The sequence below is a fragment of the Cryptomeria japonica genome, chromosome 6 (genome assembly GCF_030272615.1).
Source record: "Cryptomeria japonica chromosome 6, Sugi_1.0, whole genome shotgun sequence".
Taxonomy (NCBI): Eukaryota; Viridiplantae; Streptophyta; class Pinopsida; order Cupressales; family Cupressaceae; genus Cryptomeria; species Cryptomeria japonica.
In genome coordinates, this window is record NC_081410.1 from 286,924,709 (window position 1) to 286,948,247 (window position 23,539).

The 23,539-nt window shown below is 36.3% G+C and overlaps 1 protein-coding gene across 4 annotated transcripts in view; it reads right to left on the reverse strand.

Annotated features, from left to right (window-relative positions):
• Positions 1 to 23,539, reverse strand: part of LOC131031948 (uncharacterized) — a 297,244-nt gene that overhangs the window by 52,534 nt on the left and 221,171 nt on the right. For all 4 annotated transcript variants that reach the window (XR_009103347.2, XM_057962824.2, XM_057962817.2 and 1 more), the window contains exons 24-27: positions 19,019 to 19,084; positions 11,469 to 11,537; positions 11,265 to 11,369; positions 10,961 to 11,086 (exon numbers count right to left, since the gene is read on the reverse strand). Coding sequence is in view for 3 of the 4 variants with exons in the window: in XM_057962824.2 (XP_057818807.2) it covers positions 10,961 to 11,086; positions 11,265 to 11,369; positions 11,469 to 11,537; positions 19,019 to 19,084 (366 nt within the window). In the remaining variant the exon portion in view is untranslated. The remainder of the gene's footprint in view (positions 1 to 10,960; positions 11,087 to 11,264; positions 11,370 to 11,468; positions 11,538 to 19,018; positions 19,085 to 23,539) is intronic.

The following is a 23,539-nucleotide window of genomic DNA, read 5'->3' on the forward strand; positions in this document are numbered from 1 at the left end:
CTCTATAGATGGATATTGAAGTCCATAGATATGCTTTCCCACTTCTGATTAGGAATAGACAAAGGCTATGTGGTTGTTGTTTCTACAAGAATAAGAATGCCATTCGGATTTGCATTTGAATTTGTTTCCCAGACCTCTTCATCCTTGACACTAATCTGATGGTTACTTAATCTCAAATCCATATTTGAGAAATACATAGCTCCATGCAACTCATCAATTAATGCATCAATCCCAAGAATTGGATGCCTATTTTTTAGTCTTATTGTTCAAAGCCTTGTTCAATACACATTTGCATTTTACCATGTTTTTTCTTAACCAAAACCATTGCTGAAGCAATGGGTTTCAAATTAGACCTGGTGTAGCTCATATTTAAAAGTTATATTTTAGCCTTTTCGATTTTGTCTTTCTAACTCCTTGGATGGTGGCAGGGTGTAATCAACATAGGCTTGAAACTCAGTTTCAACTCTATTATATGTTGAAATCCTCTATTAGGAGGTAGTCTTGGAGGTAAACCATTAGATACCTTGATACATTTATCCAGGATAAACTAGATATCAATATGAAAAGAATTCATATCTAAGAATGAGATTATGGTTGTCACTAAACAATGTGTGTGTGTGTGTGTGTGTGTGTGAGAGAGAGAGAGAGAGTCCATATTAAATACTCATGCAACAACAAGATCATATCATCTGAGTACATTACCAATTGAAATTACATTCATAAAAGGACTGCAATACCAACCTAGGATCTAATGATCAAGGGTTAGTCTTAATTTGGCTATATGGCCACTCATCAAACGAAGAAAGAGATATCACGGCCACACCAACTAGGTATGGTGGCCAAAGTAATGAATGCAATCATAATTAGCAACTCCCAGAGTATTCCGCATAAGGATTATAGTGAAATATCCCTCCCTCTTTTGGGCTTTATATTTCTGAATTCTGGGATATTTTCTCTGCTTTTTGCTTTCTGTTTTTTCTGTTTTTTTTTCCAGGATTTTATGATTTTTGGGGGTTTTGATACAAATGAATTGAAAGGGAAAAGATAGGAAATGAAAATAATGAAGTCTACACAATTTAATAATTTAATTACATTCAAGCCCTTAACTCCAAATTGCATTTAATAATTTAACAGAATATACTCCTATCAGCTACAGACAACCATAGAAAATCTGAAAATGCAAATAGATGCACAATTTCCAACCCCTTGTGTCTGCCTGGCAGTCACAGCTCCAAACGCCTCCCTGAATGATGACCAATATTGACTGGGAAGGGGCAGCTAGCAATTAATACCAACTATGGCCTGAATAGAAGCTGTAATTATGTTCAAACAGCAACCTGGAACCTCATGCCCAGACTTGGAAACTATACGCCTTCCTCTAGAAATGATATGAACTGTTTTGAAATCTACGGCCAGCAATAATGGACACAAAAATTCTTCCAATCTGCAAACAACCTGTCTAATCTATCTTCAATCACCCAATCTCTGTAAATTCTGATTAACTCTGGCAAATCTAAAAACGATTATGCACTAGTTAAATCTTTGAATGAGATTATCAATCTGAGTACCCTTGGATGATGTCTCACACGGTACACCTGTAGGCACTATTCTTCTTGAGAGTTTTTGTTCTCAAAAAGCATGGAACTCAGCTGCAAACCCTTGCATTCTTCAATCTTCATCAAAAACAAATGATCAAAAGTGGATTGAAAAAGCAGAAGTATTGAATATATATCCCTCCCAAAAGGTCAAGATTTCATGTGCCCTTTAGTATCAATTAATAATTAAATATAGATAGATAGAAAACAGGTAGATATTCTATGTTGGCTAGAAGTACTCATGATACTTTATTAACAAGAAAGAATAGCAATTTGCTTTTGATGCTATTCACATCCCAAGGTTGGCATTACTTTTGGCTTTAATAAATGATTTTTATATCATTAAATGAATATATGCATTTAATGCCCTTATAACACCATCAATTATAAAGCCGCTTTTAATATTTCATATTATTAAAATCATTACTTTAATAATAAATAAATCATAAACTCCATTTAAAGCAGATATAAGAACAATTAATTGATTTAACAAACACCCTGGGGGTAACAACAGTGTCTTCTGACCATCCAGATGGTTTACTATAAATAGAAAGGTCCAGCCCAACGTCCATGTGACTTAGTAAATATTTGAGTGTAAATAGAGCTTGAATGACCCCTAGAAGGTAAATCTCAAATATGTCAATGCACTAGAAAGGAGAGCACAAGAAAATGACACCCAAATTGTTAGCTAAAGAACCCTGAGTGGCCTTCAAATCAACTCATTAGCCTACAAAGACAAATTAGATAGGCTAATCCCTGAAAAACAAGGCACAAAAATGGGGACATGTTGTGACCTTTTTCACACATCGCCCCATTGCAAATGGCGACCCTCCCTTTTTCCTGCTTTCTAGGGTTTTTGTTAGAGCCTTGCAACCTCCAAGCATCGGTATTGTCAAGTTTGTTAGTTTTGAATGGTTTGAGTCTTATGGATTCAAAGTTAGTTTTTTTGCAAGCCAAGTGATAACACAATGTAGACACCGTCAAAGTGCCTGGGAAGGCCAAAGGATGAAGAACGCAATTGATTTGAACAAATTTGGACAACTTTCTATTTTTGGAAAGTTTTCATTTTTTGCTTTTTCCTATTTTTTAGGAAGTTTCATTTTTGGCATTTTTAGCTTGATCCTCGGGATGGCTATTTTAGAAAGTTTTCCCTATTTTTTTAGGGATGTCTGCTTTTTGCCTTTTCAGAATAGGGACCTAGGGTTTGCACTGGTACCATTGGCCTGCATCGATCGCAATCGAAAATTTTCAAGTTTTGACCCAAAAAGCTAAGTTCCTACATTTTAGGGGTCATGGCGCTTCGGATGGGTTACCTGAGTATGGGTTTCAAATATCATGTTAACATAGCTAAAATTGATGAAGTTATCAAATTTTGAAGTTTTCCGAGTATTTCTCTAAGTCTGGCTAATCACATTTGGTGTCTAATGTTATGTCAAGAACTCCAAAACTTTGCCCCATGATGGAGACTCACAAAGTCCACCCTACTCTTGATAACATTGGAACATGACTCACAAAGTCCGCCCTCCATGGTTCCTAAGTTTGATAAAGTCTGCCCCATGATGGAGACACACAAAGTCCGCCCTCCAAAGTCCGCCCAAGCAATGTGGCATGAAGCTGATGAAGTCCAAAACCTTCTCAAAGTCCGCCCATGAAGAAGGTCCCAAGAGGCAAGGAAGTCCGCCCAAGGTGATGAGTGAGGGTGGCCTAACTCCAAAAAAGTCCGCCTTCCTAAGATCGTGGATCAAAGGTCCGCTTTGCAATGAAAGTTTAAGGTTTCTCAAGTTTCTCAAAGTCTGCCCTAGGGGTGAGTCCAAAGCAAAAGCATAATCATGTTCCTCTTGAAGTCCGCCTTGAGGCAAAGTGTCATCAACCCCTCCAAAGTCCGCCCTAAGGTGAGATAAGGAGCAGGTAAAAAGTGCATAAGCCTCACAAAGTCCGCCTAAGGAGATGGTAAGTGGTGTGTGAACATGAGAAAGTCCGCCCTCCTACAAAGACCAAGTGCATAAGTCAAGGAAAGTCCGCCTAGGACTAGTTTGCAGTGGGGAGTGAAAGGTATGAAGTCCGCCTTCCTACTTGGGAAGATAACAAGTAACACTCAAGCAATGAGCCATAAAGATGATGATGTCCGCCCTTGACAAATGTGAAACGTGCACAACTTTTGGCGCAATCCACCCAACAATGTAAGAAGCAACTTGTGAGAGGTGCAAGGAAATGATGAAATCTGCCTAAGATATGAGCATGAACTTCACCAAATCCGCCCTCCTCGGTGCCTAAGATGGACAAAGTCCGCCCTTGGTTGAATGTAAGGTGCATAAGATCACTGAAGTCTGCCCTGAGTAAGGTACATGCAGTTAGTAAAGTCCGCCTTGGAGGTATTGAGAAAAGAATCAAGTGAAGTTTACCTTGAGGATGAGGAAATATGGCTAAGTGTATGAAGTGGTGCCAAGAATCAGATCAAGTCTGCTCAAGAAGTAAAACATATGGTGCATGAAATAGATAAAGTCTGCCCAACTCATAAGGAATGGTGCACACATCCCTCCAAGTCCGCCCTACCTCAAGTGCAAGAAGAAACACTTCAAGTAAAGTCCGCCCAGCAACATTTTGCAAAACAAAGTCAATCAAGTCCACCCTCATGAGAAACATGCTAAATTTAGAGAGAAGGAATATTCCTATGTGATATCAGCACAATCTCTTGATCAAGTGCGAACTAAGTGCAGATTTGGAAACTTTTTGAAAGAATAATATGGAAGATCAAATTCAATTTGCAGACTAAAAGCCAAAATAGAAACTTCCATTCAGACTGAGATTTATAATTCAGTTCAACTGAGATTTAATTTTGAAACTTGCTCTTGCACTTTAAGGGACTAAACACTAAAGTAGAAACAAAATTCAAGAGGATCTTCTTTGTTTCCAAATAAAGAATTCAAACTCTATACAAATACTTCATTCATCTCTTTCATTTCAACAGTTCGAGTTTGGAGAGCAAGATACTTGAAGAGAAGATTATTTCAGAGCTTCAAGAACAGTTCAAGGATTTTTTTTTTAAAGGCATTTATAAGAGGGAGAAGTGAAGATTTTCACACCAAGCATCCTTTCTACTCATTTTTTGTCTAGATTTTGAAGGTGACAGGGGTATTCGAGGCAGATTGGTTAAGTTTTTCAATCTAATTTTCAAATTTTGATGGAGTTTTCATGGAAAATGGAGTTGCTTTTCACAACTTAGTTTACATTTCAGACATTTCCCTATATCCAAATCTGATTTTGACATTCATTTCACGAATTCTGGGACTGAGTTGTTCGTTTTCAAAGCAATCAAAGACAAATTTCAAGTCAAATTGAGTTTTCAAGGGTTTCTAAAATTTCTAAGTGTTCACAGCTTGTTGAAAGCTAAAAGTGTTGAGGAAGTGGCAAATCAGAGCACACTTTGCCATCAAACCTTCAAAGTTTACGCTCAAAATGAGGATTCTAATTTATTTTCTTATGGTTTTGCAGGTTTTGGATGATGGTTGAACACAATGAATGCCTGAAAAGCTGAATTTTAGATCACATCAATTCATATTTGTGAGGAGTTATCCAAAGGTTTTTACCCTTCTTCCACGCAACATAAATTGGCAGTTGAAGGCAGGATCATCGCAGAAAACACGAACAGAGTTTCGAGCCAAATTCAAAATTGAAGACAAGTCCACGAGCAAGGTTCATCCGAGCATAAAGATGGCCAAAATTTCGCTAAGTATGAGAAATACTTTGCAAAGGGATTTTTCCCCAAATTCAAGGCACTTGAAAGAATCTCAAGGCATCAAGAAAGAAAAGTTCTTAGACTTGGAGAAAATATTGAAAAGAATTTCCAACTTCTTGAAGGATTTCATCTTCTGAAGAATTAAAGACAAGCTCCAAATCAAAATCAGATGGTGACAAGAAGAATCGAATTTCCATACTGGACAATTTCTTCACACAAATTGGAGAATTCAAGGAAGACATCCAACACGCTGAGGTGGTGCCTCGTCATCTTCCAACCAATCAGATTGTTCCAAGCCAGCATGTCTAGGTTCAATGAACCTGACTTATCCAGAAGCTTCTAGAAGGGCACACTTCACAATGCAACGACCTTCTATTTTCATTGTTGGTTCATATTTAGCAAGAAGGACAAGTGTCCCCAAATGTAATTTTCTCATTGATCGAGGGGTAGTTAGTTTTGGGAAACCCTAATTAGGGTTTGTAGCTTTCAATCTGGGCCCTTGATCACTGTTTGATCTCGGTCGTTCATTGTTTTCTGGAAAGCTATGTAAGGCTACCTCCTCTCATTTAGAGTGTGTGAGGTTTTTGTCATATTGTTGCGTGAAGGTCATTTTTCAAATAATAATACATTGCATGTGCGCTTTCTCTTAAGGCTTTGTAATCTTTGTTATTTGAGTAATTAGCATTGTTTGAATTTCCTCAACACATTAGTTAGAAGTTAATTTAGATTTGCTTTCAAGTTGTTAGAGTTGAATAAAGGATTTGATAAGTATTAATTAACGATGTATCTTTGCTCATACTTTTTGTGAATGGATGATTTCCATTTCACTGTGCAAAGTTAGTCTAAGCCTATCCCCTGTGTATGCCAAAACTTCAATCATAAGCACAACCCATTGAAGATTGCACTCGCTTTGTGTAGTTGTCTTTAGTGTGGCAAAGCAAAGTGTGGTTTCCCAAGAACACCAAGTTAATATCATCTCCAGAATTCGTAGGTTTGGAACAGCTTTCTTAACCCTATCCCCTTTTCCTTTTTTTGAAGGTCTAAATCTCAGAAAATCCAAAAAGAAAGAGAGAGCCTGAAATTGACAAATTTATCTATGTCCAAAGCTTGAAAGACATTTGTAAACATAAGTGCCCCTTGAGATTTTCAGCATACACTACCCAAGTAGCTATCCCACTAAAGTCGCTTGTTCGCACATATAGACCTTGGAATTGCCATAAGATAAGCGGTGATTTTTCAGGAGAGGATAGAATACCTTTGGGTATCTTATTCTAATGTTTAGTATATGATAAAACGTACACCAACAGGACATTACATATATTGGCCAATAACCAGTTTCCTACAATATTTTAAGTTCTATCCCCCTTTGTGTCGTACGATGCCAAATTAAATAATGTATATGCTCCAACTTGTACTATAGCCCCCTAAACAAATAGAATGAACAACAGATGATGTTATGGATGATACCAGTAATGGAAAAACTGCAGAAATGGACTGATATAACAAGCAAGGGTACACACAATAACAATATCAATAAAGATTTGACCACTCAATACCAAATAGAAGGATATTATAAAATCAGCCAAATCAAATCTTCAAAATCACTAGAATATTTGATCACCAAATTGAAATTGTGAATGGGAAGCTGAAAGGTTTTTCATCCTCCATATTTCTGCACCAAACAGTTTTCGTCCTTGGGCATGTATATGAACAAAATTCTAAAGCTCTGGAATAGGGTTTAATAACAATACTAATGAATGCATTTTTTGATGCCAAACTCTTCTTTTATATGCACCTTTTTAATTTTTAATTTTCTTTTCCTGCCTAATATTTTCTTTGTTCAAAAACACCTTTTTATAGTATTTTATTATGCTCACTTAAATAAAAAGATTATAATACATAAGTCATCAATTTTACAATATTATTTAATAAAAGTATTGGGACAACTTAAAATATTATTAATAAATCATTTACCTAAATTTATCCCTTAGCCTACCAGAAATAAGAAATAGGCTACGATCTCCCAAATAATTTAATTAATAAAAGATGACATGACGGTAAACATAAGTAGTTAGGTTCTCATGAGGTCAAGAGCATTTAAAATATTTAGAGAACTTACATTTGCTTATATATTGAATTAGGAGAAATAAGGACTTTTGGGATTTTTATATGCATTGGTAAAAGAGTTATAAAACATTTTGTATATGGGTGAATTATCAGTTAAGTCCAACACCTAGAAGTGAATTTTTTTATCATCTCATTCTATGCTTGCACTTTTCAGGGCACCCATGCTACACTTAATGAGGCTTCTAGAAACACATGCGACATCAAGTGAATAAAGTGTAACAAAGATGGAGGCTAGAGACACTAGAGGTTAGAGGTAATCTTATAATCTCAAGCTAGCTTAACACTTAGAGATGCTATTTACATTCAGCTATTCCTAATTCTGATTCTCTTCCTCTATTTCTATAAACTGTTACTGGAAATGATATCCAACTCAGCAACAACTCGCCAATGGGTACTGAATCATTACAAACACCATTGATTCATGTAAACCAAACTTGTCTATCCCATGTTCTTCTTCCAAATTTTGTAGGAAAAAGATTACAAAAATCATCCTTCATAGTAACTTATATTAGAAAGTATTCGATCTCTATCTTTCCCACATGTTTCATGTACTCTTCTTCTATTCCAAGGTTCACATAAAACTCCTGCCTCATTTCCCCCCTCAAACAGAGGACTATGCTCTCCTTTTGCATGCTTTAACACCCCAACATATTTTTGCAATTGATGTCAGCTCAATGCTCCCATTAGCACACATTGAGGTAATTGGCGCAATTACTAATAACCATCAACCTCTAACCCGAGTGCCTTCTTCCAAAGCAAGTACAAAACCATCCAAAACAAAGACTTAATTGACCATTACTAACTCCCTTTACTGGTTCTCAGCTACCATAGAGATCAGGATACAAGAATCAGCATCTCTTCATGCAAATCAACTCTTCTCAACAATAGTTCATCAAACAAATAAATTTCTAGATTTTTTTGAACCATATTTTCATTGACCTCGGAAACCAAGCTCTAATTTCTACTCCACAACTTTCTAATTTTAACAATTGAGAGTTTTTGTAATGCTTTCCTACATTGACATAATAATCCTTTGTCAAAACAATATGGAATTTTATCTCAGAATTATATCTAATTCATACCATAAGATACAAAATCTGCTCACAATATATCATGGCTCCACAATAAATTCATCAAGGCACAACCATTTGGCGTGGAATTACAGATGCCAAGCACTACCAAGATATAAATAAATGAGATTCACATGCCGCTTGGATCATGTGGGTTATAAAACTGGTACAAAGTTAAATAGATTATCAATTTCCATTTTCAAAAAAAATCATTCTAAGAAATTCAACCACGGAGTGAAGACTGTAAAACATACATTGTTAAAATAAAATATGCTCACATTCTCTAAACATCAAATAACTACAGAGAATTCATAGCAAAAATAGGAAATTGACATTTGGAGGAAGCAATGAATAAAGACATCGCATAGGTCAAATTTTGAGGGGGTGACAAAGGAGCGGACATGGAAAGGTATGAAGCGGTGCACATGAGTATGGGGCACATCTACAAGATGTTTCATCTGTGTCCAGAAGACTGACATTATGTAAAAATGTTCTTGTTGAACCACATTTAGTAACCCTTGCATATGGTGCACCTTTGAGTTATGTCATCTTGTAATAATACTGCATACCTTGTATATGGATCCCAAATGTGTTAGTGAGACTCCTATAAAGTGGTCTAACTGCAAAAGGTGAAGTGTAATATTTTATTTGAATATATGCCACTACTAGGTTGCCCAATCCTCATGCAGTGCATAAGAATGGTGTATAAATAAAGACAATCGCTCGTCCAAATTCTATTTTTTATTACAAAGTTGATTATTCTATTTGATGTATTCCCAAACCTCCTCATATGATGTTCTCTCTTTCTTTTACTTGTGCATTTAACATTTATGTTTGACAGGAATCTAGTTGTATATTCTATCATAGTCATCACTGATGATAATTCTAGGTACAAGTCCCCATGAAATCTTGATTCACGCTTCCCTGAAATATTAAAATGATCAATATATTGTACCATACAATTAAACTAGCATACCTATCTTTAGAGAAATATAGATAAAGTACACCAAAAGATATCATATTTGTTCATTATTCCACTTAAAAATCTACTATATTATCATATTGTAATTAATATTAAAATATTTTATTTTTTTTATTGGTGATTGGCCGAAGCCTGAATAGCTTTTGACTGGAGCTATGAACCAATGGGGACACAGTAGGGGGCCCCATCCACATTACATATCTTTGACTTATTATTATTATTATGTTTGATTAGATTGACCCCAAGACCTTCCCATCCTATGGAAGGCCAAGAGTCACGGCTTAGAGTTCCACTAGATTGACCCAAGAGCTTCCCCATCCTATGGAAGGCCAAGAGTCACAGCTTAGAATTCCACTTCAGATGTCCCTATTGGGAATTGAACTTGGGTCTCCACAGTAAGAACCCAGTGTTTTAGCCAGTTAAGTTCAACCCCTTGGACAATATTAAAATATTATTATTATAATATGATATTGTAATTAATATTAAATTATTATTAAAATATGATTATATTATTATCTTTTAATATATTATTTATTTTTATATTACCAAATTATTATTATTATATTTTTGTTTTATATTACTTCTTATCATTATTCTTGAGAAAAAGGTGAACTTTATAAAGGGACACTTTCAATCCCCCATAATTAATAATATTAGGTTGAAATAATTACGAACTTAACAGATTGATGATGGAGATAGACAAATTGATTGATCAATTAAACTTAGAGGGAGTGGCAGTTGACAGGTGGAAGTGAAGATATAATTAGTATTAAATAATTAAAAATTAGTTAATTAACTGCATGGGAGGAGAAAATAAATTAAATTAAATTAAAAAAGTACTAATAAAATGTTTTTGCTTTTCATACATTTAGTGTCACAAAAATGTCAAATTGAATGCTTCTAGTTTTTATTAACAGACATTTTTGCATCCATATGTGAGTATAAGACGCCTTTGGCGTAATTATGGGAGGATAGATCAAAGAACCATTGCCACATCTTCATTAAAATGTGAACTTATTGCATGATAGTTTCAGAAGGTACCATTAATTAAACAAAAAGCAATAAGAAAATGTAATTTCTAATCACAGTAATATTAAGAACCCTTGAATCAATACTCAACACAGTCGTACCAATGAGATTGTGTAAGTAGGCATGCATGAAAGACTAAATGTAGTAAAATGGATGAGAAAGAAAAATATAAAGGTGAAAAGGCAATAAAGTTAATGTGTACTTTGAAATAACAGTCAGTGTTAAGAAACAACTATATCACTAAGGAGACCCATCATGTTAAGTTTTTTTCTCGTTTTAAATCTATTGTACCAATATTTACATATTTGCTAAGCTCTGGGTCCAAAATGTGTAACTTTTAGATTAAACCATTTTCTCTGCAAAACCTTCAAAAGCTCTTGGATTTAGTCATCTTACATTTTCATCAGCTAAAATGGCTTACCTGACCAATTCGATGGGTACGATCTTCTGCCTGAACAATTTCACCAGGCGTCCATGACAACTCTGCAAATATCACTGTGGTTGCTGCAGTCAGTGTCAGACCCACTCCCGCAGCACGTATAGAAAGCTGAACAGGCAAGAAGTTATAACATTTGAAATCAAGTCATACTTCCACATTTCATTGAAAATATAAGAGAAATAATTGCATACTCCCATGAATACAGTTTTGGAGTAGAAACACCAAAGATAGCAATATTACATTGTAAAGCATTAAAAGATTGCAGTGTAGACTGAAAATGTCATACCACGGCCACTTTTACATCATCTCTCTCCTGGAACCGTGTTACTAACATCTGTCTTGATGATGGTGATGTACTTCCATCAATTCGTATACAACTAACTTTCTTTTTCTGAACATAAGTAATGACATTGAATTAATCAGACATTCCACATTAAACACTTAAAATATTTATATATACTGGTAGGAATCAAGAAATAAATAAGCTTACAATCAAATATTGTTCAATAGCATCTAGCATTGACAGATGATGTGCAAACACCAGAAATTTGCAGCCTCCCTGCAATTACATTAGTCAAAGAAAAAACCTTCAATATAACAATATAAAGAAGCATTCATTAATTATCAAAGCTTCATGAGTAATGCCTCTATCTTTCAGAAAGCTAAACAAAATATTTTAGTTCTTGCTTCATTTACTAAATCTGTTAGACAAAACAGAAAATGGATTGAGCCATCGACTTATTGTTAAAAACAACATTCATTATCCCTTGCATGGAAAAATGCAAAGAATAAATAGATGTGGATTAAACCACCTGATTTGAAATTACAACAAAATAATTACAAATTCATTCAACTCCAATGAATACAAATAGCCAATTCTTATTAGAGATTCACAATTCTCAGTAAAATAAAATCCCAAAAGATCACAGATTGATCATTTCATTGGCAATTGAAAGATCAATCACTTGAGACATCATATATGATATCATTCATTGTCATAAATTTAAGTTCATGAAATTCAAACACTAACTTAAAATGGCAAACACAATTCTATCCATCGTCATCCGAAGCCACATCATATTAACCTCTACTCTCAAGCAGTTTTTGGAACAAAAACAAACTGAAAATAGTAATCTGAAAAGGAAACAAATAACTGGAAACTCTGTCAAACCCTCAATGGCTGGTATACAATTTCAAATGCATTGATATTATCAAATCTGAATTATGTAAGCTTGGAATAGTTATGACAACAACAATCCACCCCAAAACATCAACTGGAAAGACTCTAAAACTAGATATTATTGAAATCGCAACTTTTGGGAACAATTACAATGCTGATTTGCAAATTGGCAACATAATTTCGGGATTACAAACAACTATATTGACTTGATAGGTCGTGCAGACATATGGCTAGTAGCTATAAGCAATGAGGGATGCATTTTAAACTTGTATGGCGGCAGCTGTAGATGGCATGGCTGCCGCAGGGTTTGGGACATTTTCGTAGCCGGAAAATCCCAAAAGATGCTGTACAGCAGAAAATACACCCCCAAAACACAATCACTCCACCAAATCCATGATACCAATGATCAACAATAAATCAAATCGGCAACAAGCAATTAATGTTGCATGGATGAGGTGCAATCACCCAAAATTTGTGTGGAACCCTCCCTATGAAGCTGGCGTTTCAATTTGTCAATATGACAACAATGGATCATGATGTAACCTCTGAAAATTCTAAAAATCAGCAATGTCAATGATTTACTTACAAACACCAATCACTAGGAATCTAAAAATAACCAAAAGCAACTCACATACAATCCCGAAATGGAGTTGCCAATGTTGTTGAAGATGAGAGTTTTCATCATCAACTCAAAAAATGAAAATCCAAGAGGTTTTTGTCCTCCAAGATGTCCAATCAACCAAGGGTTTTTTTTTCCTTAGTTGAGAAACTAAACACAACCCTCAAAATTCTTGAAACAATGTTGACTTGCAAAATGATGACAAGATGATGATCAAATTAATTCAAGCAGCCTCCTTATGTAGTGCTCTAAAATGGACACATGAGGAGAGCAAGAAAGTTGGTGATTGATCGAAAGACCAATTCTGGGATGGAAAGATTGGAAACATGATAACTTTTACTTCCATGGCATTGATGCTAAAATATTAGTTAAAAATGTGGTAAGTCATTGGATCTTGTTCTCCACTTAAAATAGTGTAACTCAATACAAGATGAGGATAGACTTTCATCAACAAAAATACATTTTTACATGCACTAGGTAGTGCCTATTCATACTTAAATTAAACAGAGGTTTCTAATAAAAGAAGAGTGGCGGATGACAAAGGACACCAGCTTTTATTTTTTCTATATTTATTGCAATTGAAATAAATGCTTGGAGCTGACCAGAAATTTTCCTATATATTTTTTTGGATTAGATATCATAAAAAAAAACCATTACATAGCATCAGCAAAACCTGAATTCAGTAGTATCAAGGGCACCAAGGGAAGGTGCATGCACAAAAAAATATATAGTTATCGGGCACCTCCACTATAACAGTGATGATTACATTAGATATACATATTTGTAAACGAAAATATCAGCAACAGTTTATGTAAGAAACATATGCATCAGTCTAGGAAATTGAGATTTCAGCATCCAGTGAAGTGTTGTTTCCCAGTGGGGGGATCCAAGCCACCCACCCCAAGTTTCCATCCTGCCACACTTCCACCGACCATCAAGTATGTCCTATTTATGGGGATGGGAGGTGCGCTCACGAATCAGGTCAGCTTCCTCCTGAGTAATCTCCATGTGTATCTGCCTACGCTCCAGGTGCTTCATAAAAGCCATCAGTGCTTGCTCAAATGCAGCCTTGCCCGGTTCATCCCTCTCCCAAGTGAATCCGTGTGATAATTCAAGGATGTAAACAGTAGTAGCCCCCTCCTTGATCCACCTATCAAACTTGTCCGAGTCCAGCTTAAGTATAACAGTGACCTACATAGAAATAGAGTAAACAATGAGTCTCCTAAGAGACTCAGTGAGGTGCCTGGTATTGCTATCAAAGATATCACCATTACGATACTTCCATATAAGCCAAAGAACTTCCAAAGAAAAACAAGACCAAAAGATATTTGCAATTCTCCTACAGCCCTTGATATAGCCTAGAATAACATCTATGTATTCAAAAGAAACAGATTCCAAGTTAAAACCAAACAATCTCCATATTTCTTTTGCAAAATGGCATTCAAAACTATATGTTTCATAGTTTCAGGCACTCTGCATATGTTACAACTTAAGAAAGCACCCTCCTTATCTTTTATGGGGAGTTTATTTAACAGCAGGCTAAGCACCCTCCTTATCTTTTATGGGGAGTTTATTTAACAGCAGGCGCCAGCCAAAGAATTGCTTTTTTGGTTCATTATGAGCCATCCAAAATTTACAAAGGCTATCTTTCCAGGTGTTTGGTTCCCAGTTTAAACCCCAGCATTTGTTAAGGTGCAAAAAAAGGGTATCAGCCTCAGTGAGTGAAGAGTAAATGCATTTGGCTTTAAGGGAAGGGAGAGGTGTGCCATCAATCCAACAAAGTGCAGAAGCGGGGGGGCGGAGGAGAGGGGGGTGAGAAGGGGGGAGAGCAGAGGATAAGGCCATTTTAAGTATGTTATAGTTCTTGCTTTGGGATGTCGGGATAGAGAAGGTAAGTGTCTGTTCCTCCCACAATCTCAATTGGTCATTTTCAAACAAATGCTCAAAGTATTTAATACCCATATTATGCCATTTTAGTGCAGAACAGCCTTGGAGAGTGGCTAAGGGTTTTCCATTATGGAATAGATTCCACCATATTGATCTGTTATCAGCAATATGCCCCTATACAGTGCCATTTACTTTGATATGTACCAAGTGTTTCACATGTTCCCAAGCCTTCCATAGGGACTTAAAGATATCAGATCCAACCAGAGATTCCTCAAACTGTCCAATAAGAAGGTCAAGAATGGGGAGATCTTTCCATTTCTTGGCTTTCTTAGGGACCGAGCATATAATATTATTTCTTATAAGAACTTTTCATGGCTCATTACCTTCCATGGCCTTAAGAATCCACTTGGAGGCGAGGGCAATGCCCTGTAGTTTCAAGTCCTTCAACCCCATCCCACCAAATAGTTTATGCATAGTGCACCATTCCCATCTCACTGCATGTTGCTTCCTAGTACCCTTGCCATCTGACCATAGGAATTCCCTAATCTGCTTTTGAACATGATTAAATTGGTAATTCCTAAAGAGCCAAGCTGATGAAAAATAAATATTATATGAGGCCAATATTTTCTGACACACCTGGAATCTTCCAGCCAAGGAGAGGAAGTTCTTGTTCCACTTGGAAAGTTACTTACCAATCTTATTCCTTACCCATTCCCACATTTCTTTTAGATTTGGAAGAACAGAAAAGGGAATACCTAGATATCTTACAACCTGTGTTGGGCCCAACCATTTGAGAGAGAATTTTGAGAGCCAGCCCGAGGCGCTGTCATCCCAACCAAGGAGATTGGACTTGTGCATAGCAATCTTACTGCCAGAAGCTAGGCAGAAGAGTTCGATATTTTTCAGCAAAGCAGCAAGGTTATCTTTCTCAAGCTTAATTAAAAGTGCAGTGTCATCAACAAATTGAACATTACAGATTTCCTCCTTGTTAGGTAGGGAGATACCCCTGATAGGAGGAGTAATAGAGGAGTCCTTAAGTAGGTAGAACATTGCATCAGCAGCTAGGACAAATAAGGCAGGGGACAGAGGACATCCCTGTCTGATGGATCAAGTTAGTGCAAAATTGGAGGACCTTATCCCATTTACTTCAACAGAAGCATTGGCATCACATAATAGAGTTCTGACCATATTACAAAATCCAGGGGGGAAGCCTAATGACTGAAGCATCTGAATGATATAACCCCATTCTATCCTGTCATAGGCTTTCTCAAAATCTATGAGCAACATGGCTCCATTTTGTCCTAATTCCTTAGCCCAGTGGAGCGACTCCCAATAGGTAATTATGTTTTCCAATATATAACGTCCTTTAACAAACCCTGTTTGAGTAGTACTAACAATCTTAAGCAAGATTTTCTCCAATCTGCATGCAATCAACTTAGCTAAGATTTTGAAAGACACATTCAACAGTGTGTTAGGCCTCCAGTTTTTAAGTAGCGTTTTGTCACCTTCTTTAGGAATAAGCTTGATCAGACCTTAGTTAATATTTTTGCCCAAGGTACCATTGTGTATCGCCTCAGTGTATAGGGAGTGAAGATCATCAATAATACATCCAATATTTTCCTTATAAAATTCTACTAGAAACCCATCAGAGCCAGGGGATTTATCATTACTAAGAGCCAAGATAGCTTTCCTGATTTCTTCTTTTGAGATAGTCATTTCAAGTAGCCTACTATCCTCCTTATCAATAAGTTTGGGGACCAAGGACAGGACAATCTTTCTGGCATTTTCCTGTTCCTCCCTAACTGGTTCAGCAGAGAACAAATCCTTGTAGAACTGAGCAAACCACTCAAGAATCTCAGTTGGTTCAGAGAGGTTCTTATTCTGCTCCCAGATGGTGTCAATTTTCTCTCTGGCTTGTTTCATCTTAAGAAGCTGGAATAAGAATTTAGATCCTCGATCTCCAGTATCCAACCAATTTAATTTAGCCCTAGTTCTCCACCCTTTGATTTTTTGATTCTGGAATCTTCTAAGATCAATCTTGGCCCTAATAAGCTGGTTGGTGAGTGATCCATTCTCAGGATCCCCTTGAAGTTCCAGCTCAGCCACTTGGAGGGCATTATGCAGTTGTAACTTAGAGGCTCTGGCATCCTTAGCCTTCTTTTTACCCACAGCCTAGTAGAGTGAGGTCCAAGTTTTAACAGTCTGGTTCCATCTGTCATTGTTGGACATTTGGCAATTACCATATTTATTAAACATTCTGACAAGACACAGGGCACACTTCACGTCCTCATCCATTAGTAGACTAATGTTCATTCTGAAGTTCGAGCTAGGGTTTGGTGGGGCCAACCTACTATCAATTATCTTTAGCCCAATCATAATAGGATGATGATTTGATAATGTATATGGTATGACAGCATATTGAACACCGTCATCATTTTTAGCAGTTCCGAAGAAATCTTTGTTGAAATAAAATCTATCTAGCCTGCAATAGACTCTTTTATTATACTGTTGATGATTACACAAGGTGTACCATATTGATTTATACTCTCCCTTCTTTCCTGCTAAAGGATCAATCAATTTCATCTTGTTAACCATCCTTTCCCACTACACTCTCTCAGCACCCTTCCATTCAACCTTGTTTACTCCCTGTTTATCTTGAGCACTAACTACCATGTTGAAATCTCCTCCCAAGAACCAGGGGATATCCTCCAAGTTAGCAAGCCATTCCCACATACTCCCTCTTTCTCAATAGTCATTGGAGGCATACATTGAACAAATGCCAAAGGTGGAATTGTCATTCTGAATGATAGCCCATACTGCCCTTGCACATGGGGATTGCCCCCATTTTGTCACCTTATTCCCCCAATTAGGGTTTAATAAAATTGCAGCTCCACCTCTTCCTTTAGGGTGATTGGTATAAAAGGGAGTGGCCTCCCTCCAAATGCATTTTAGACCAACTTCTAAGGTAAATCCCACTGATTTTAGCACCTGGAGCATAAGGCAATCAATATCCTTGTGCATATTTAGAAATCTTTTGACCACATATTTTCTATCAGGGGCCTCAAGGCCCCTGATGTTCCATGAGATGGCTTTCAACATTAGGAAGATTGTTCAGGAGTGTCCATCGGGGACTTAAATCCCTCGAAACACTTAGGCCATTCCTCAGGATTAGAGAGGTAACTAGCATCAAAAGCCACTGTTGAAAGTGGTCTACCTCTTTTCTTCCTAAGTTCAGAGAGCTGCTCTGGTCCCAATGACTCCTTCCTACCTGAAGTCTCCCTAGAAGCCTTAGGAGATCTTTTCCTCCTTTTTTTCTTAGATTTGTTTCCAGATAGGTCTTTTCCCCCATTATTAGATCCAAAATCAAAAACTCTCAAATCTAGGGAAAGTGGATTATCCCCACCATTGTTCATAACCTCAAAGTCGTCAAATTTCAAACAAAGTCCAGAACCATGAACATCCCCTATGGTATGGTCGGAAGGGAGGATGGTAAGCCCCATATCCCCATCAATGTCACCAGATGTCAACTCAAGGGGTTTGGTAGGGCTTTGTGCTCCCTCACCCTCAACCTTGATCTCCAAGGGAGTATTTGAAACAGAAACAATGGAAGGAATGCTCATCTCCCCAGGAATATCACAATTGCCCATACATTCAGACCCCAGAGGGGATTGACTTACAATACAGATGGCATTGGTGGTATCTTGAATTTTCCTATATATTCAAAAATAATATGATTTTTAAAATTCATGTCACATTTTATTTTCTCAGTTCTGTTAGCTCAATAAAACCAACTAAAACTAGGCATCTCAGCCAACAACTTTTCCAGGCCTCGGATCCCCTCACCCTAATTAAGTTTACCAAAAAAATACCGTTCAAAATCAGACTGAAACATTAATGGTGTGAGTTTGACTTGTTCACCCCAATATTTTTCCAGGCATAAGGTTACTCCAGCAAAAAACTACTGTTTAAAATCAGATTAAGTCATACAACTGGTCCCAAGTTAGAAAGTCTAAGTCCCAAACCATTAAGAATCATACACCATCAACTACAACTTAAAACCAAAGGGTGCAAATAGTTACTATAATCTAATAAATAAATCTAAAAAATTAGAAATATTGGTCCAACAAACTTGGATGGGACCGCCTTTCATCTACAATAGAAAAGTTAAAAGGATTTTTGAGCATCACTTTAGATAGTTTATAGATAAATGATATAGATATTAATTTTGCATCAAAAGGTTACATTTGAAAACAATACACAATGAAACCCAGTCTCATGTCTGCTGCCCAAATTTCCAAAAATGAACATTTACGTATAAGCAAATTATATTTTTAGATAGTTAATCTATTCATACCTCAATCATAGTTTGCATATAGTCCAGCACAGCTGGAATCTTTACTTCAGCTGACTCTGTATAAATCTGGACAGAACACATAAACAATACTTTTATTGGCCTCTAAATTGTAAAAAGGCATACTCCCAGAAAATATAGAAAATAAACCATATGCACTCAAATAAACACAAATACGCACCGATAAGATTGAAAATAGATTACATAATCAGATGTAAGATTGGAAAAAAAACATTATTTTGGTATTAATTCAAGAATTTAATAAGCATTATCATGAAAAATAAATATTTTGTAGATATAAATTTCTATCCTAACATTCATAAGCAACATAGGAGATTACCATGTATAACAAAAAGGCAGTATAACAACAGAAATAGATTCTATTTTACCAGTGTTCAATGGGTATGCATACACCCCAAAATCCCACAATCCAATGATGTGAACATCACTGGGGCAGCAGGAAAGCACAAACCCCCACTGCCCCAATGACAACACCTGCAAATAAAACATGCACTCCTCCCTACAACAATACTTTGCAAAGCACCATATAAGAGCCTGTGCTTCAAGATGACCCAATGCTAGAGAGCTATTTGCTTCTCATAGTAGCCACACTCATTCCGTGCTGCCATTTTATAGTGTTAGGGCAATCTAGGAAGCCACATACCTATAAATCTCAACAATCTGTAGAATTCCATCCGCTTTAGCTTTTTTCTCAATGGTAATTCTTTGGGTAATAGGATTCCTTCTGCCGGAAAGGAGCTAGGGGAGTTGATCATATTGCATCTCAATCACAATCAGTAAGAGGGGTCTAGACTGACATACATTTGCAGGCTTATTAGTGCGGCCAAGCTAAACAGAAGCCACGACCATTAGGATGGCTCCATTCCTAATAGAGTAGTGCAATGATAGCTTATACAATTCCTAGACATGAAGCATAACAAGTTGTCTAGTGAGGTTCCCTCATTTTTTTCTCAGTATTAACTAAATTTAAAAATAAATTAGCATTTCTATAATATCGTGATATTATATATACATATTTACTATGTATACTTAACTATTAAAAATATTTATTTCACTATTGATGTATTAATATTTTAATAGTATCAAATATTCATAGTTCCAAAGAGTTTCCTGACAAGGGCACGTAGGGATGCAAGACTGAGTTTTTGAAACAAGCGGACCAAGGGCCTAAATTTGCAGGCGGCGACTAGACAGTGGGGGGCGACAACGGAGTAATGGTCGAGGGGTGGCAATGATGTACAAATTGAAATCTTCAAGGCAAAATATACAATATAACATCTCTACAAGTGTCCCAACAAAAGCAAAATAGTTTTCATTAAATTAACGGTTGCAATCAGTATGTAATGGTGTGTTCAATATAGCAAGCAACCCCACAACATCCCCATCAAAGGTGGCAGAGGTGGCAGTGTTGTGGGGCACATTTCCTCCAAGTCCCCGCATCCCAGAAACATCCCCGTCCCTGAGACGCAAGCTCTTTTGGGGAGGATCCACCACCATAGAACACTACAAAAGTTATATTTACTATTTTATAATGTGAGATGTTAAATTCACTGTTATTGACATTTTTTAACAAAGAGGGATTTGAGTCCCTATTTTTTATTACAGAAAGAAAAGAAGAATTCAAAGTTTCTCGAATACAAAATGCTTTTAGAAATCATTACGAAGGATCTCACACAACTAGTTATTGTCTTTCCCCATAGGACAAGAGAAAGATCGACCTATCTAACTATTACATCTATTACCTACATAGAATTTTAAATGGTAGAAACTGTTTCTTTCTGTGTAAAAACTACATGTTTCAAAAACCAGTTAGACACAAATAAAAGATGTTTATGATTTTAAATTAAACACAAAGATTAAAAATAAAAAAATTTAACAAGATAAGATTTTATCAACGAACACATAAACATAACACATCATGAATTAAAAACTAGGGAGCATGTACAAAACCACAATACTCCTTCCATTGACTTCAACAATACAAAGCTTGTAAAATTATTGTAAACATCTAAATCACAATAGGAACAACTCAAAAGGTACTAATTCTATGAACAACTTCAGCAATACATAGGCTTGAAAATAACAATTTGGAATTAAGCACTTTCTACTATTATGGTTTTGAGCCTTACCAGGGAAGTCGATGGATAATTCGATTCCCGTCTTGGAAGTAGCATCTTACATCCAAGCCTACCAAGGAAGATCGGCATATGATCAATTCTTGCCTTGGATGATACATCTTACCATCCAAGTCTACCAGAGAGGACCAGCAAGATCCGTCTCGTCTTGGTGACGCTTCCTACACCCAAGCCTTTAATATATATGCATATGAGTACTCAGTATATATTGTCTACCAGGGATTATCATAATCCTAAATTAGGCTAAGGGGATTATTCCCATTAGTCTCCATCACATAGCCAAATTATTGTCATCTATTAACACCCAGCATAAGGCATTTCATAACAATTTACATTTCCATTATTATTTAAATTATAATCTATGTCTGCCTTTACATACTTCTTTATTCCTATTATTGATTCTACATGAACAAGTATATTGCAGATATATACATATATATATGTGCGTGTATACACACATGTACACACACACATATATATATAAGACAATATTATAATAACAATATAATTCTATCAGAGAGATTGGTTACATACAACATATGACAGATCTATCCTAAATATATATATATATATGTGTGTGTGTGTGTGTGTGGCACACACGTCCACACACATATACATACCTATGGCATAAGTGCTAACGTCTTACCTTTTCCGTAGTCTGTGTTGGCGCAGCCTCCATTCCTCCTTTTCTCCTGTTTCTTTACCCCCCCCCCCCCCCCCTAAGTGCCGACAGGTAGTCTATTTGTACACATGGCAGGGAGGGGTTGCGTCCCACCACGGGATCCCTTCGGTAGGAAGGGGTGTGACTGTGGCCGCAGCCCCAAGGCTGCAATTCCCGTCCCACCACTTCCCGAGGGGTGGAACATAAACTTGGTTAATACATTAATATTATTTTAATAATTTATTTCTTTATTTAATATATGAACTTACTAATATATAATTATTATTATTAATATATTACTTCTCATTTAATATATTAACATTATTTGATAATTTATTTCTTTATTTAATATATGAACTTACTAATATATCATTACTATTATTAATATATTACTTCTCATTTAAGATATTAACATTATTTAATAATTTACTTCTTTATTCAATATATTACTAATGAACTTATTAATATATACAATTATCATTATTGACGTATTATTTTAACCTTTGCATAGATTTATTTAATTATTATTAATACATTCATACATTTATTGCTGGTAATAATCTTTGTAAGGTTTAACGAATGCAAAAATAAAGAGTAAATTTCTATGCTACCAAGGTAAGATTTACATCATGTGATACAGTAGAGGGTTATCACAAAAGCACAAACCCCCACTGCCCCAATGACATCACCAGCAAATAAAACATGCACTCCTCCCTACAACAATACTTTGCAAAGCACCATATAAGAGCCTGTGCTTCAATATAACCCAATGCTAGAGAGCTATTTGCTTCTCATAGTAGCCACACTCATTCCGTGCTGCCATTTTATAGTGTTAGGGCAATCTAGGAAGCCACATACCTATAAATCTCAACAATCTGTAGAATTCCATCCGCTTTAGCCTTTTTCTCAATGGTAATTCTTTGGGTAATAGGATCCCTTCTGCCGGAAAGAAGCTAGGGGAGTTGATCATATTGCATCTCAATCACAATCAGTAAGAGAGGTCTAGACCGACATACATTTGCAGGCTTATTAGTGCATCCAAGCTAAACAGAAGCCACGACCATTAGGATGGCTCCATTCCTAAGAGAGTAGTGCAATGATAGCTTATACAATTCCTAGACATGAAGCATAACAAGTTGTCTAGTGAGGTTCCCTCATTTTTTTGTCAGTATTAACTAAATTTAAAAATAAATTAGCATTTCTATAATATAGTGATATTATATATACATATTTATTATGTATACTTAACTCTTAAAAATATTTATTTCACTATTGATGTATTAATATTTTAATAGTATCAAATATTCATAGTTCCAAAGAGTTTCCTGACAAGGGCACGTAGGGATGCAAGAATGAGTTTTTGAAACAAGGGGACCAAGGGCCTCAATTTGCAGGTGGCGACTGGACAGTGTGGGGCGACAATGGAGTAATGGTCGAGGGGTGGCGATGATGTACAAATTGAAATCTTCAAGGCGAAATATCCAATATAACATCTCTACAAGTGTCCCAACAAAAGCAAAATAGTTTTCATTAAGTTAAAGGTTGCAATCAGTATGTAATGGCGTGTTCAATATAGCAAGCAACCCCACAACATCCCCATCAAAGGTGGCACAGGTGGCAGTGTTGTGGGGGCATTTCATCCAAGTCCCCGCATCCCAGAAACATCCCCGTCCCCAAGATGCAAGCTCTTATGGGGAGGCTCCACCA